The sequence below is a fragment of the Drosophila tropicalis genome, unplaced genomic scaffold (assembly GCF_018151085.1).
Source record: "Drosophila tropicalis isolate 14030-0801.00 unplaced genomic scaffold, ASM1815108v1 contig_993, whole genome shotgun sequence".
Classification (NCBI taxonomy): Eukaryota; Metazoa; Arthropoda; class Insecta; order Diptera; family Drosophilidae; genus Drosophila; species Drosophila tropicalis.
The window spans coordinates 1,423,648-1,439,276 of record NW_027173497.1 but is presented as its reverse complement, the minus strand read 5'-3'; the positions used below and the strand labels follow the sequence as shown (position 1 = coordinate 1,439,276).

Genomic DNA, 15,629 nt, shown 5'->3' with positions numbered 1-15,629 from the left:
ATTTGTTCTATAAAATCAAGAAATATTGTAAACTCAACAATATTTTTGTTTGTTGAGAATAGTGCGAGCAAAAGATTTAAAAAGCCCGCGTATTCGAGTGTAAAAAATTCGGCATTTGGCAACACTTTCTCAAAATTTAACAGCTTTTTTTAGCCGGAAACAGCTACTTTCAGCTTTAATCCCGCTAAAAACATTAATTTTCCTATGACACAAAAACTACAAAATAAATCGTCAAGGCCCTGAGGTAGTGCTAGTGGAATTTTTCTCTTTCGTTTGATAAGAAATTTATGTAGTTTAAGCGCGTTGTGGGCCCGAGTAACGTAAGTAAATATTTACACGAACTTCTAATACACCGTAAGAGCCACAGAGTTGGCTTGTATATACTTCAGGGGTTGTATATCTCGGATTCAGCCGGATCGGACCACCATATCATATAGCTCCCATACAATAGAACAGTGACTTTTTTGAAAAACTTCGTTATTTTCTGAGCTATTATCGTGAAACTTTTTTTTTTTTTTTTTTTTTATAACGTTTAATATATATTTGTTGAATCTACTCTTAAATTAGAGCCTAACAACAAGTTTGAGATATTTTTCTTAATCTAGTACTTAAGATAAATCCTGGGGATATTGCAGGCGGCCCGAATCACTTGTTATTGGGTTGGTCTGTCATTTCTTTTAAGACGAGTTCTATTATTAGTTCGCGTAAGGGAATTGGCAAGAACATTTGGGTGTGCATCCAGTTTCGCAGAATACTTTAGTTGTTGACTACCTATTTCAGATTTTACGCTAGGTATATTTAAATCATTTTGAATGTTGTCGTTCCGTATGTACCACGGGGCCCCCGTGATTGATCTTAAAATTTTCGACTGCGCTCTTTGTATAATATCGACATTGCTGGTAGTTGCCTTCCCCCATAGTACGGCTCCGTAAGTCCAGATGGGTTTCAGTACAGAGTTGTATAGGAGGACTTTATATTCCAGACGTAGAGGGGACCGAGCATTGATGATCCAATGTAGGCTACTTGCTTTCAGTTTAAGCTGTGACTTTTTTGCTTCGATGTGCTTGCGCCAAGTTAGTCTTCTGTCTAGGTGGATGCCAAGGTAAGTGACATCCTCGGCTTGAGGAACTGGTACGTTGTTTAGCATTAGAGCTGGACAGTTTCTTCTGTTAAGCGTAAATGTAACATGTTTGCATTTCTGCTCGTTGACCCGGATACGCCAGGTTGCTAGCCATTCCTCTACCACCTTGAGGTGTTCCTCTAATTTTGCAGAGGCTTGTATTGGGCATTTGGATCTGCTGAGGATTGCCGTGTCATCGGCAAAAGTGGACGTTGTAAGTCCTAAACTCGTTGGTAAGTCTGCAGTGTACAGTAGGTAGAGCAATGGGCCGAGTACACTGCCTTGCGGTACACCAGCTTTGATTTCAAAATCAGCAGAGACGGAGCTGTGTTTTGTCTTTTCCCACTTTAGGAATCATGATGATAGTGGACCTTTTCCATGTTCTTGGGAAGTAGCCAATTCTTATTATAGCGTTGAACAGTTTGCAGATGTATTGTATGGCAATGATAGGGAGTTCCAGGATCATTTTTCGGTGTGATTAGGTCATGGCCAGGGGATTTTTTTGGCTTTATGTGGTTTTTAATAACTGCAGTGATCTCGTCCGATTGGAGTTCCGAGTACTCACTATCCGTTAGTGTGCTCGAAGGGGGAAGTACAGATGAGTTTGATGTTGGATTTGGCTGGAAAACCATTTTAAGATGTGTGGCAAATACGGATGCCCTCTCTTCGTCACTGCGGGCCCATCCACCGGTTGGACTCCTTATCGGTGAAATTGTCTCTGCAGGAGCGCTTAAAGTTGGGTGGGCTTTCCACAGAGGATGTTTAGTGCTGGTTGGGCTGAGCTTTTCTATGTATTTTCTTTGAGCCCAGCTTTCCTCTTGTCTTAACGCCTTGGAGAGGTTGCGATTAGCATGCCTTAGGCGAAGTTTTGCTGCTGGTGAGCGAGTAATCTGCCATTCTCTTCTTAGACGTCGTTTTTCCGTTACTAATTGTTCTATCCGCCGGTTCGTAGGCCTGTCAACAGGTTTAGTGTAAGAAGAGGCAGGTGGAGTAGATACTTTTGCTGCAGCTGCCATCATAGACTCAAGTGCAGAGACGCACATATCAATGTCCTCTGCAGCATTCAGTTTCGGCGAACAGTCAATGTGGGCACTCATGTACATTTTAAATTTAAGCCAATTTGTTTTGTTGTTTGTAAGCCTATATGGGCGATCAAGTACTTGAGGTCTTGTTAATAGTGTGAATAGTACTGGAGAGTGATCGGAAGTTAAATCTAGCAGTGTATCCGCAGTGATCCGATTACGTGGAATCCTCTCAATCAATCAAGTCAGGCACTTTCTGTGGATCTGTGGGCCAATAAGTAGGCCTACCCGGTGAGACGCAATCCATCTTATTGAGAGGGTTGACTATTGTGTTGTACAACTGCTTGCCTTTAGGATTTACCAGGCGAGATCCCCAGTGCGTATGTTTGGCGTTATAGTCCCCTGCTGCAATGAAGCGATCTCCGAGTGTGTTAAAGAAATCGGTAAATTCCTTTTCAGAGATTGAGAAGCGTGGTGGGCAGTACAGGGCAACCAATGTAGTGTTGCCGCAGCTGGTTTGGACGGTTATAGCAGTTGCTTGTAGGTGCTGTGTTTCAAATCTGTTGAGGAACGAGTGTTTTATACGGTTTTTGATTAGGATACCAGTCCCGCCATGAGCTTTTCCGTGTGGATGGTTTGTTGCATAGAAGGTATATTTTGGTATTTGAAAATTATTTTTGATGTTAAATGTGTTTCCGAAATCAGCAAAACGTCGATTTCACTTGAGTCTAGGAATAGTTGCAGTTCATTTTTGTGCTTGGAGATGCCGTTAGCATTCCAAAGACATAGACGTAGGGAAGCCATTATTTATTCTCGATAAGCTTCTGGATAAGCAGGTTTTGATTCCGCATCAGTTCTTGCATACAGTTTTGCATGAACGTCATAAAAGTGGTCATGTTTTGATTGAGTGAGATCAATAGGGCTTCTAAGCCACTTGGAGTTTGCTGGCCAAGCTCTGGTGCGCTAGGTTGCGGATTCTGTAGATGGTGGAGTGACGGGGTCTCTTTTGCGGGCTCCGTCTGCCCAGTTCGGAGCACACTAGCGAAGGATACACTAGGACTGTATGTAGCAGGCATGTTAGATGATCTAACAGCCTTGGCGAAGAATACCTCGGGTGTAGTTTTAGAGGCGTTGACGGTGATTTTTGGTCCAGCTGGGGGTTTGCGCCCGTTTAGGTGAGATTTAAGATCCTTGAAGACAGGACATCCTCTGTAGTTGGCCGTGTGGTTCCCTCCACAGTTACTGCATAATCTTAGTGCGACATTGTTTCTGTCCTTGGTGCAAATGCCATCTTTATGATGTTCGCCACAGCCAACACACACTGACCTGAGATTGCAGTTGTTAGAGGTGTGGTTGTATTCCTGGCAGTTTTTACACTGCGGTGGTTGGTGTCTCTTATGGAGCTCCTCTACGGTGATTCTTCTGTGCAATAGGAGCTGTACTTTGTAGATTGGGTGCACTTCATTTGGCTTCGACCGCTTTGCATCTGGTTGGAGCTCGATTTTAAAGAGCGGCTGTGCGACTTTGTTCCTGTTGATGATGTGGACAACGGATTTGACCGCAAACCCTTTTTCGACCAACGCGTCTGCTATTTCTTGAGTAGGGACCGATGGCTCAATCCCCTTCAACACAACCTGGAGCCCTTTACTGCTTTTTAGTTGGTAGGTATAGAAGTTGATGTTAGCATTACGGAGGTACTTTTCGATGATGCGGAAATTGTCCTCAGTTTGGGTTTGACATTTAATTTCTTTAATGTTACCCCTATTGAGAGGGGTTACAACAAAGTTATTTGCCCCTACTGTTTCTACTAGCTTCGAAATCAGGGCGCTGCAGTTGGCTCCACGGATGTACAAGGGGGGTGGTCTAGCCGATTTAACTTTATCTACAGCGCCGGCTTGATCATCTTGCTGATCGGCAAGAATTTTAAAACGATTCCCGCTAAGGGGTGCTACTCGTTCATTTGGTTTGGTTATTTTCGGGGTTTTGCCACTTTTCGTGAAACTTAATATTAGAAAGTTTATTACGACTATAAACGACTGTGCCAAATTTGATCAAGATCGGATGACTATATCATATAGCTCCCATAGGAACGCTCGGTCGAAAACAGTGACTTTTGTAAATAACTTCGTTACTTTAAAATTAAATATTTGCTTTCAAATTAAATATTTGTTAGTTTAATATATCTGTTAATGACTGTGCCAAATTTGATCAAGATCGGGTGACTATATCATATAGCTCCCATAGGAATGATCGGTCGAAAACAGTGACTTTTGTAAATAACTTCGTTACTTTTAATGCGATTGCTTTAAAATTAAACATTTGTTAGTTTGATATATCTGTTAATGACTGCCGAATTTGATAAAGATCGTGTGACTATATCATATAGCTCCCATAGGAACGATCGGTGGAAAACAGTGACTATGAACAATATCTTCGTTATTTCCTATGATTGTAGGCCATTCTTTCGCAAACATAAGCCTTTTTATTTAAAACGTTATTCCACATTGATGGCTAATAGGTAAGGAAAGAGTTACCAAAAAAGTTGCAAGGGTATACAAACTTTGACGCGGTCGAAGTTAGCCCCGGCCCTCTGTTTTTTTTTTTTTTTTTGCTCAATTTTGTGGTAATCCACTTTGTTCAAGGAAAATAGAATAAAAAACTTGCCAAATGCTCGATTTTTGGCTGCAGTTTTTTAAATTTTTTGCAAAGCTTAATACCTTTAAGACTATACTATAGAATTTTAGTTAAAATGAATAAATTTTTGATCGTCTATCATCCATTTAATGCATTGGAATTACAATTGTAAAATTAAATGACTTTTCAAACAATTAAAAAAGCCTAAAAGTATGCAAGTCTGTCAATTTTTTCATTTTCCTATGAATTACAAGAAATAAATGGTCAAATTGCAAAAAGAAAAAAATCAAAATTATTTTTCAGTCTTACAAAACTGTCTGCTTATTTTCGACATCTGGACCAGTGTGAGATGCGGAAACGTCTCCTTCTGTGCGTTACAAATCTTACACGTTTTAGAACTTTGAAAATTTTGTAAATTGCTTTTAAATTATTCCGGTTAGATACCCATTATAATAAATAATGAATTTTTAATATTATGTTTATAAAATACAATATTTTAATTTATATGTAGTTATTTTAAAACATTTCAGACACATTTTTTTCAAAACTTGACGGTAATTGTTGTGAACACCCCAATATATTTCTTTGATTCAAAGAAAGTAACCTGAAATGAACTTAAATAAGTGACCAATATGTGTTAAGTTCAGCTTTTGTTACAAGAAAGTCAAATAAAAGTATAAAAAATTTTAAATTTTCAAATATGAATTGGACGGAAGAAGACTTAGAAAAACCCCGGGCGGGGGTTTTCATATTTTGCACTTAAGGAGTTTACCTTTTACATTTTACATTGGTAATTGCATGATCCTGCTGACGATATTTACGCCCTCGAATCAAAAAATCTGCAGCAAACTACAGTGGCGTGTCAATATATTAGTCCCGCCTAAAGTTAACTGTCAATTTTGTACTGGAAGACAGCCAACTGAAATTGGTTTGTGATAGAATGGCCAGGTGCTAATTCGTACATTTTCGTATATTTATATATACATACATATGTACATAGACATATACATATATACATTTATATAATTTTCATTTAACATTAATTAATTTAGCTTTTGAGAAAACCACAACTGATTCGCCTATGCCCGCTTCTTACTGATTGCTTTTCGGCACGTTCTCTGGGCGTGTGAGAGAAGCCACGAGAGAGAGAGAAACTATAACCGCTCTCTTTTAAGTTGGCCCCGTTTGGCGGGCTGAGACTCAAACTGGGACTGAGACTTTAAACAAATTGAGTTTGTGGCAGTTACAACAGTTGACGTTGTCGTGCCGTCGGATTCAGTGCGTTTCGAAAACAATTGCTCGGCTCAAGACGGATTTTAGAAAAAGAAGCTATTGTCGCGTTTTCAATTTAAGCTGCTTGCCTCTTCCTGTGTGTGTGTGTGTGTGTGTGTGCGTGTTTTTGTGTGTCAAGTATACTAAATTAGCACCTTTATATTGCACCTCTAAACCATTTCATTTGGAAAATCGAAAATGTATGCAATAGACCCAGACACAATATTATAATATAACTAAAAAACCTGTTTTGTTTTCTCTGTTTGTCGTTTGGTCAACAACAACTACTACTATCAAATAATACAATAAAAAAATTCGAATTGTAGTAACTAGTATGGATATGTGTGTTTGTTGTCAAATGCATTTTCTAGTTCATTATACATATATGTATTATTACGTTGCTCTCTACCACTCTCCAAAGATCCATCTTCCTTCCACTCTCATCCAAAAAAGAGTCTGAAACCAAGTGTGCGTCTTCATCTCGCGTTTGAGCCCCACCCAAACCTAATTACTCACATGGATGAGAGTGTCAGTACAGTAAACAACAACAAAAAGAGCATAGTATTTTAACGTTGTTATTGATAAACATGCTAATTGTGCACAAATTTACAACAACACCAGCTAACAAATTTCAGTTATCCATTTATTTGTTTAATTCCTGATCCCTTTCGGTGACTCATTAATTAGGAATTTGTCATGAGATGTGCATATATGTATGTATGTACGTACATACATATATATAGTAGATACCTAAAAGATTCGAAAACAAATTTGACTAAAATATAGGTCTAAAACCCAAAAAAAGCACTTTGTAATAGATATGGATGGATCTATACAACTTCATACATATGTACATAATTATCTACTCTTAACTTTTTTGGAGAAGCCTTTCAGTAAATCTTCACTAAAGGAACTAAGCACACAATCAACCTACACAACCTTGCCCAAGTGCTTTGGCATTGAATTTGTCAACCCTTGCGAATGGGCTGCCTAGGCAACAGACCCAACAACCGCCCCCCAACCTTACCCAACCTCGATCTACACTCAGAGAAAGTGCAATCAATTCTTTAGATGGTTTAAGTAAATTACTACATATATTAAACTTCAATTGATCATTCTGCTTTTAATGTTCCTTAGATTTAAAATGGCATGTCTGAAATTTGAAAGTTGTTTTGAAATCTATGTAATCATTGGGATTATCAACGTAAATACATATCCTCTCTATTTGAATCGACTTGAAATTATAAGCATATCCATAATAGAGGTGTGTTTTGGAATACACAACACCAAATTCTAAGACCCCTTCTTTCGAAGTGTACAATCAATTTCATGACCACCAGGCTAAAACTAAATGCCTGGCTCATGTGGGTAACTCACTTGTACCTTGGCATATGGAAGTGAGAATTGGAATGAGAACTACTGATTTATTTAGGTATGGGTGCAAATAAGGTCAACGCCAAGCAAAGAAATTGCGAAAACTTTGACCGAAATTGCATTTAGAGTAGGCGTCGAGGAATGCCAAAGTACAGTAGGTTCCTTAACACATACATATGTACAAATACACATATGTGGGTACCTTCCGACAGTTTGGTTATTACACCACCACTCCCCATTCCACTACGATTCACCGATTGTTGTTGTCTAATAACCAGTTTACCAGTTGTACATATTAATGGCTTATTTGGTAGAATAGGGGGATGTAGTGGGTACGCGGGAGTGCGAATAACAAAACAAGTTGCTTAAGAAATGCAATAATAATCGAGATGGTGGCCTATCCCTGATTTTCTATGCCAAGAACTTGGCAAGAGAATTTTAATTAAGTTAGCTAAGTAGTCAAGAGTTTATCACTCAGAATTGCCAAGAACGAATGTTAAGAACCAAAACAAAAATGAACAAACAAAATACTTAACAAGTCATTGACCCAGACTTCACCAGACCACTTATAGGGCTGCCCTCCAAATGGTAGTTGAGATCCTGAAAGCGAAACGAGGTTAATTCACACTGCAGTCCAAAAAGTTAGACACATTCTTTACATTGTATGCACGCGAGTGCCAAAGAGGTGTGGCTGAAGGAGAGCGAGAGATACAGAGAGAATGAGAGGCAAGTCACTAATACCAATGGAGGAAAAGAGATGTGGAATAAGGGAGAGAGAGAGAGAGAGGGAGATGAGAGACAGTTTCCCTCCAAACTAGTTTGACTTGCTTGGGCCGTTTTGTTTACATTTTTTTCGTGGCTGTTGCATGTGTTTTGGCTTTTTGGTCAATCTCTTTTGAATAGAAAAGGGGGGAGGGAGAAGTACCGTCTTGCAAGCGGCGCCAACGAAACCTGTTTTCAACGGTGTTAGGGGTGTTCAACCAAACGCGAGAGTTTCGTTAGTGGCAACTCGCAAACTGAGATACTGTTGCATATGGCGGCCTGTCCAGTTGCAACCGTAAACCTCAAAATTAGCTAACAGCAATTTCAGCTTAGGTCTTTTAGGAAAAGAAATAAATCGGCAAAAGCTATTATAAAATATCAAAGAAGTTAAATTCGGCTATGCCGAAGTTTATATACCCTTGCAGTCCTTGACAATAATAATTTCACATGTTCAAAATTTGTTTTCTGCAACTCAATTCATTAATATACAAACAAAACAATTTTACTCTTCATACTATGTACAATTTGTTCTTCTTCTTCCCTCATTCCCTAAGCAAAGCAACGCACGCATACACATACAGTTTATGTAGCGTTGCGTCTGTGTGTGTATGCATGTGCTCTGTTGATTTGATGATGACGTAGTAAGCAGCAAGCAGAGCTGCCGGCAGCGATTGAACCGATTTATATAGACTGTAACTTGTGTTCTATTTATCCGATCAGGGTCAAATTTTGGGATCTGAGATTTTATATCAAATTCTATTATATTGGTAAATTTCATGGGGATACTCCAATTTTTGCAAAAATTTTTGTTCCAGAGTTATATGATATAGTAGTCCGATCCCAAAGATTTTCATACTTTATCTCACCCGGGTAAAAAAAAAGCTCCCAAAAAAAATTTCATCCCGATAGCTCTTAAGATGGCTGAGTAAAACGCGTACGCACCGACGGACAGACGGACAGACGGACATGGCTATATCGACTTAGCTTCTCATGCTGATCAAGAATATATATACTTTATGGGGTCGGAAACGTCTCCTTCTGTGCGTTACAAACATCTGACCAATTTTATAATACCCTCTGCAAGGGTATAAAAAGTGCTGGAAAAGGGCCTATACACACAGGTGTAACAGAAACCTCTGAAGATTTTCAGGCAGTTTGTTTCTGTTTCTTGGAAATCCCCGACATTGCATGTTTGGAACTTATAACATTGCCAAGTCAGTTGGTTCGATTACCGATAGCATATTTCGATAGACGTTGGATTGACAACAGAATTCTTGAAATTTGAATTTTAATTGAAAATTGTAATTGTAAACGGAAATAATCCAATTTTGAAGCAATATCTACTTACGCTATCTTCTGGGATAATTGGAAAGAACTTATTGGTGTCATAGAATAAATTTCAAGCACAGCCTTTGACTACTCATTCAAATTTGAAAAGGATTGCACAGTTTCATTTTTATAAAGAAATATATATTTGTATATGTAGATATGTGTGTCATTCAGTTAATTAAAGTCGTATTATTGAAAAACGTCATCAGATTTACTTATTTTAATCTATTTATACTTCTTATTTCTCTTTTGGTGGGCTAATATTAGTACAGAGATGCCATCCCGTGCAATTTTTCAATAGAAACGCACTAGTTCCAACATGTTGGTAGCGGCGGTTTTTTTAAAGGCATTTTCGTTAAGCAATAAATTAAATAAAGGAACAAAAATCCTCTGTAAGTGCTCAAATGTAATTCCATCCAAAATCAAAGTTTAGTTCACAGTACTTTATTCCATTCTTTTTTCAATAATAGGGTAATATTATTTAAAGTGTTAGAAGAACATTTAAAACATTTTCAAATCTGGAAAGACTTTTTTAAGAAAATTAAAGAAAAAATAATTACAATTGCTGTTGGGCTGGTTTCAGGTAGTTATCGATTTCTGTGACAGCCCCTGATAGAAGAAACTTACTTTCTAGCCAAGAAAAAAATTTGGGCATTTCCGCAATCTCGATATGGAAGTACACATTCAAATTGAAAAAATTAAAACACGATTTTTTTTTTAACTTCAATAGAATCCGGTTAGTATGTACATACTATAAAACATTTTTGTTTGATATAAAAAACTTTAATTAACGAAACAGTTACAATCAATTACATTATATTCGCTACTCTCTTCAGGTATTTGGGTAAGCTTTTGGCCAATATTGGCTTGACATCTTCGTTAAATATTTTGAGTTACACTAATTTGATCATTATTTTATTACAAAGTTTTGCACATAAAATACAGACCCAACTATAGTCAAACCTTATTAAAATTTCATAGTTTCAAAAACATTTGGGAACTCGAAATTAAGCGACACAGATTTTAAGAAAGCAAATCAAAAATATTCGCGACTGCGGCGAAAACATGAGTTTTTCTTGTCGAATTTGTGAGCCGTTTTTGAGAAACGAGAATATGCGACAGAGAAAGAGAGGTTCTTTTCTCTATTCCCTTAAGAGCGCCTCTCATTTGGACTCTCATAATCAAACGAACGGCTCACTTTTTTGTCAGTATCATCGAGGTAAATGTTTTTTCGTTTGTTGAGAACAGTGCGAACAAAAGATTCAAAAAGCCCGCGTATTCGAGTATCCAAAACTCGGCATTTGGCAACACCATCTCAAAATTGAACAGCTTTTTTAGCCGGAAACAGCTACTTTTAGCTATAGTCCCGCTAAAAATATTAATTTTCGGTAAATGTTTACTATTACTACTCGAGATTTCAGTGTTGAAAAGTGGAAAAATCGGGTAAAGCTAGATTTCAGTGTTGTCAAACGCTATTTTTTATTTGGCGCGCTGTTTGACTGCCCTGGTAGCCAAATATTTTAATCTAAACTCAAAAGTCGAGGAATATTCGGCTGCTCTGGCAGCCGAATATTGTATTCTAAACTATATTTGTTCTATAAAATCAAGAAATATTGTAAACTCAACAATATTTTCGTTTGTTGAGAATAGTGCGAACAAAAGATTCAAAAAGCCCGCGTATTCGAGTATCCAAAATTCGGCATTTGGCAACACCATCTCAAAATTGAACAGCTTTTTCTAGCCGGAAACAGCTACTTTTAGCTATAGTCCCGCCAAAAATATTAATTTTCTTTTGTTAATTACTCAAAAACTACGAAATAAATCGCCAAGGCGCACCTGAGGTCGTGCTCGTGGAATTTTTCTCTTTCGTTTGATACCAAAATTATGTAGTTTAAGCCCGTTTTGGGCCCGAGTAGTAGTAGTAAACATTTACCCAGTTAAAAATCAAAGTTAGTTCAGGATATTCTAAAGCTCGAAGGCTTGAGGGTCGTCTTACTCACTCTCTGTCCTCTTTTCCGCGATGAAATTCAATTGTTGCTTATGACGTTATGCTTAGAATTCAGGTCGGGGTTAGGCGGGTTAACGACTCATCCCTTGGTCTCTGACGACTACGCTTGTTTATTGTATTGTAAATACCCTTTTTGGGTTATTTGTTGCTTCTTTTTTATATTCACATTTAATGCAATTAGCTTCAATGAATGTGGGGGACACGAGAGAGTTAATTGTTTGCTACGATGTGCTCCAGCACATATGTATGTATGTATGTACATATGTATGTATGTAAGTTCGTTCATATATGTAGGTACTAAAATAAAATGAATGGATTGTCAAAGGCAGTTGTAGAACAAAGAAGGTGTTGTTAGGAAAGGTGTCGTATTGTATACATAGTTTGTAGCTAGAACTGCAATGGGTAAAAGAATTTCTTAGGGAAATAGTTGGTAGAAATTTTCTAAGTTGATCAATTTTCTAGATATGGCTATTTAGAACGAATGTTCAATAAAGTGCCAAATACATGTACATACATACATATGTACATGCAAATATATATAGGGATTGGTATGCAGTTGCTATAATTTTACCTAAAAATTGAGCCGCACCCAAAACCCAAGCTATACTTATGACATCATTTAGTATTAGGAATCGTCGATGTTAATATACCCTGGAAAATTGAACTCAATTGGGCAAATCTATTTTAGGAGTTATGAGTGGGAGACCGAGACCAATTGACATAAATTCACCAAAACCACGTAGAATAAAATAAAACATTGCCTTTTGTGCGCTCCACTAAGCACTGAGCTAACAAAGTAATCACAAATTAACCTAGACAAAGCCCAAACATGAACAATGCCAATTAACTGAAGTATGCTTCGGAATATTGTAGGTTCAAATCGAGAACAACGAAATGAGTTACTTGCGATCCATAGGTACATATGTACATAAGTACATCCATACGTATACATATTGGTCTTGATACTTGATCTTCGACCGGTAGAGCAAATGGCGAATTTGCCGATATTGAGTTTCCATCGCTTATCAATTTATCCATTTCCCTTTAACCAATTTAGAAATATCCCGTGTGGAAATGTCACCGGCAGATGATAATTCCTTTGCCACAACCAGTGGCAATAAAAAGGCCACATACACCTTAATATGTGTCAAAGTGGTTGAGCTGGTGAGTACAACCAATGAAGTGCAACTTGGTTTCCCATTGCATTAAAAGCCTATGTACACACATTTCATTTACAGTGCTTGCTTATATGCTGCCTGGGCCTGATCGATGAGCCGGCTACCAATTCCCATTTGAGGGTATTCATCACACCTCGAGTGATGGCATTGTCCTATGTAACCTTTGGAGCTTTGACCATCTATACGGCCATTTATCTGATCATGGCACTATTTGGAGATTTGTGAGTAGTAAATATACGAAAACAAAGGAATGCCTAAACTTACTTCTCTCTTCTCCCAACCAAGGCCTCCATGGCGCACATCCGTTCTGTGGGCCCTCGTGGGATTCGTTCTTTATATCGCTGTAACCGCTCTGCTCTTCCGCGATTGGGCCACCACAAAAGATCGTAACTATTGGCATCCAAATATGCATCGTCTGGACTTGGTAATGGCTTCCGCTTCCATTTCTTTGGTCACTGCCTTGGTTTACCTTCTGGACGTTCTGCTAACCATTCGCTTTGGCATCCACGGCGATCAGGATTGACAGGGACACACCTTCACCGTTATCGCCTAGCGTGTGTGGGCTTCGGAATGTAATATTTACAGTGTTCCAGTGTAGTTCATAAGCTTGATTCCCGTGCCGCTTTCCTCCGTGCTAATAGTCCCATACGAACATAAAATTCTGTATCATAAAACTCAAAAATTACATCACAATTTTCATCATAAAAAAGAATGTACAAAAGAATCTTAAGAAATCGAATATCAAAAAGAAATCGATCAAGATTTTAAGCTTGTAGCCCTGTTTTGTTTTTTTTTTTTTTTTATCGATCTATATTTTAAAGTCATGTGTTTTTTTTTTCTAATCCACTTAACATAAGTTTTACACAAATAAAATGTTTATAACGACAAATAAATAACATTAATCAATGTTGTACACATTTTTGGCATAAAGATTTAAGCCAACCAACTTGCCTTTTTTCAGGCGGATTTCGTGTTCAGTATTTTGTCCATTTACTCTTACTATAGGACACCAGACAGAGATGAACTAAACCAGGGCACCAACTTCGCTCTTTTAGCCTACCTAGTACAAAACACCAAGTGCGTAACATGGCTCAATCCGCTGTTTGTATTGATAGGTATCAAAATAGAAATTTGGTGTCTCTACCTCTTATAGTCTCCAAAACATAAATACAAATGTGATTATAAACTTAAATTTCAGTTGGACCCCCATTATCCGGGATCCCATTAACCGGACACCTCTATAATGCGTGATGGAGTTATGTTTGCTCCATTGTCACTTTTAACCGTGATTGCCTCCATTACCCATGATAATTATTTCCTTTGCTTTTGCTTTGATTTAACCTGTATTTGCATGGTATACCGAAGTCGGCGAGATGACCGACTTGATTCATTTTAACTCAGCGTCTTTTACATATATATTGAGTTCATAAATGACAGAAAAGGATGGCCATTTGGCCACTTCTTTTTTAACGATCTGACAAACGTAATAATGGTTATTCAAATATGTACATAGGTATGTAATAGCTTTGGATCTCGCACTTAACTTAGCTTCATTAGATGTTGGCTTGGAAGTGTGAAATGCCTTTTTGACGTCAGTCCACAAATTCTCAATTGGGTTGAGCTCTGGAAACTGGTGAGGCCATTCCATTAAGTTGATGGTGTTGTCTGCTACCTATTCTTAGTATTTTTGCTCCTAAGCTGTCTTGCTGGAAGATCCAAATAATCAGGATATAGAAGAGCACTACCAAATATAATGCTGCATCCACCGCGCTTGGCCGTGGAATTAAGAAAACCTCCAGGCAACTCGATTTCACTGTCATCTGTCCCCAATATGTTCCTTCACTTTTCAACTAGCCAATTGGCGCGTTGTAGAGCAAACTTCATGCGATTAGCTACGTTGTACTTACATAAGTACATATGTATGTACATACGTGTAGCCATGGCCAATTGTTATACTTTTCTCAGGCTACAAGCATTCAAAATTTGTTTTCTTATAGTCGAGTGCGAATAAAATTGGTCAGATGTTTGTAACGCAAAGAAGGATACTTCACGGTTGTAAAGTATATATATTCGTGATCAGCATGAGAAGCTGATTCGATATAGCCATGTCCACCTGACCGTCTGTCCGTTCGTCGATACGTACGCGTTTTACTCAGCCATCCTAACAGCTATTGGGATGAATTGTCAGAATCAGACCACTATATCATATACCTATTTAGGAAAAATATGGTGAAATGGTATATTAAAGTCGCCAAAATGTATGTAACAGGCAGAAGGAACCTTATAAAGTATATGTATTCTTGATCAGGATCAACAGCCGAGTCGATCTAGCTATAAGAGCTAGTGCCACCAAATTTGGTAAGTATACTCGTGTAGTATGTAAATGTATAGAGTTAATTGGAATTTTGGCCATGCCCACTTACCCCCCAGGAATCACATAAAACTATTTTTCTTAAAAAGTATAACAGCTAGATACATCAAATTTGGTTTATATACTCGTTTAGTTAGCGCCCAGAAACTAATTGTTCAAACTTTTTGCCACGCCCCCTTCCGCCATCGGAATTTACATAAAACTGATTTCCTTAAAAACTATGACAGCTACCGACATTAAATTTGGTTTGTAGACTAGCTTAATAGACGCGCAGATATTGGCTATTTTATTTTAAAAATTTTCCACGCCCACTTCCGCCTCCATAATTTAGAAAAAACCGATTTCCTCCTCTAGATTTTTGACTATGGCATTCAAATTCGGCAGATCTTATCTATTTCTGCAAAACTACCAAATTTTATTGAAATCGGACTAGAAACATGCAAAATATGCGTATGAACGTATTTTACTATGCGATCATAAGGCCAAAATAGGCCGTTGGCTAGTGGCGGCGCTAGAGTGCCCGTGTGTTTGTAGAGTGAGCGAGATAGCACATAGTATG

The 15,629-nt window shown here is 38.0% G+C and overlaps 1 protein-coding gene across 3 annotated transcripts; it reads left to right on the top strand.

Annotated features, from left to right (window-relative positions):
* Positions 1–6,038: 6,038 nt before the first annotated feature.
* LOC137586443 (uncharacterized) lies at positions 6,039–13,601 on the top strand. 3 transcript variants are annotated; one of them, XM_068302479.1, is made up of 5 exons: positions 6,077–6,165; positions 12,395–12,437; positions 12,579–12,685; positions 12,760–12,920; positions 12,985–13,601. In XM_068302479.1, exons 2-5 carry the CDS (start codon positions 12,416–12,418, stop codon positions 13,220–13,222), a joined length of 528 nt encoding a protein of 175 aa, XP_068158580.1. In that variant the 5' UTR covers positions 6,077–6,165; positions 12,395–12,415; the 3' UTR covers positions 13,223–13,601. The 3 variants fall into 3 exon arrangements, with proteins under 3 accessions (XP_068158582.1, XP_068158581.1, XP_068158580.1); XM_068302481.1 differs by lacking the exon at positions 12,395–12,437 and having other exon boundaries at positions 6,039–6,165; XM_068302480.1 differs by lacking the exon at positions 12,395–12,437 and having other exon boundaries at positions 6,043–6,248.
* Positions 13,602–15,629: the final 2,028 nt, after the last annotated feature.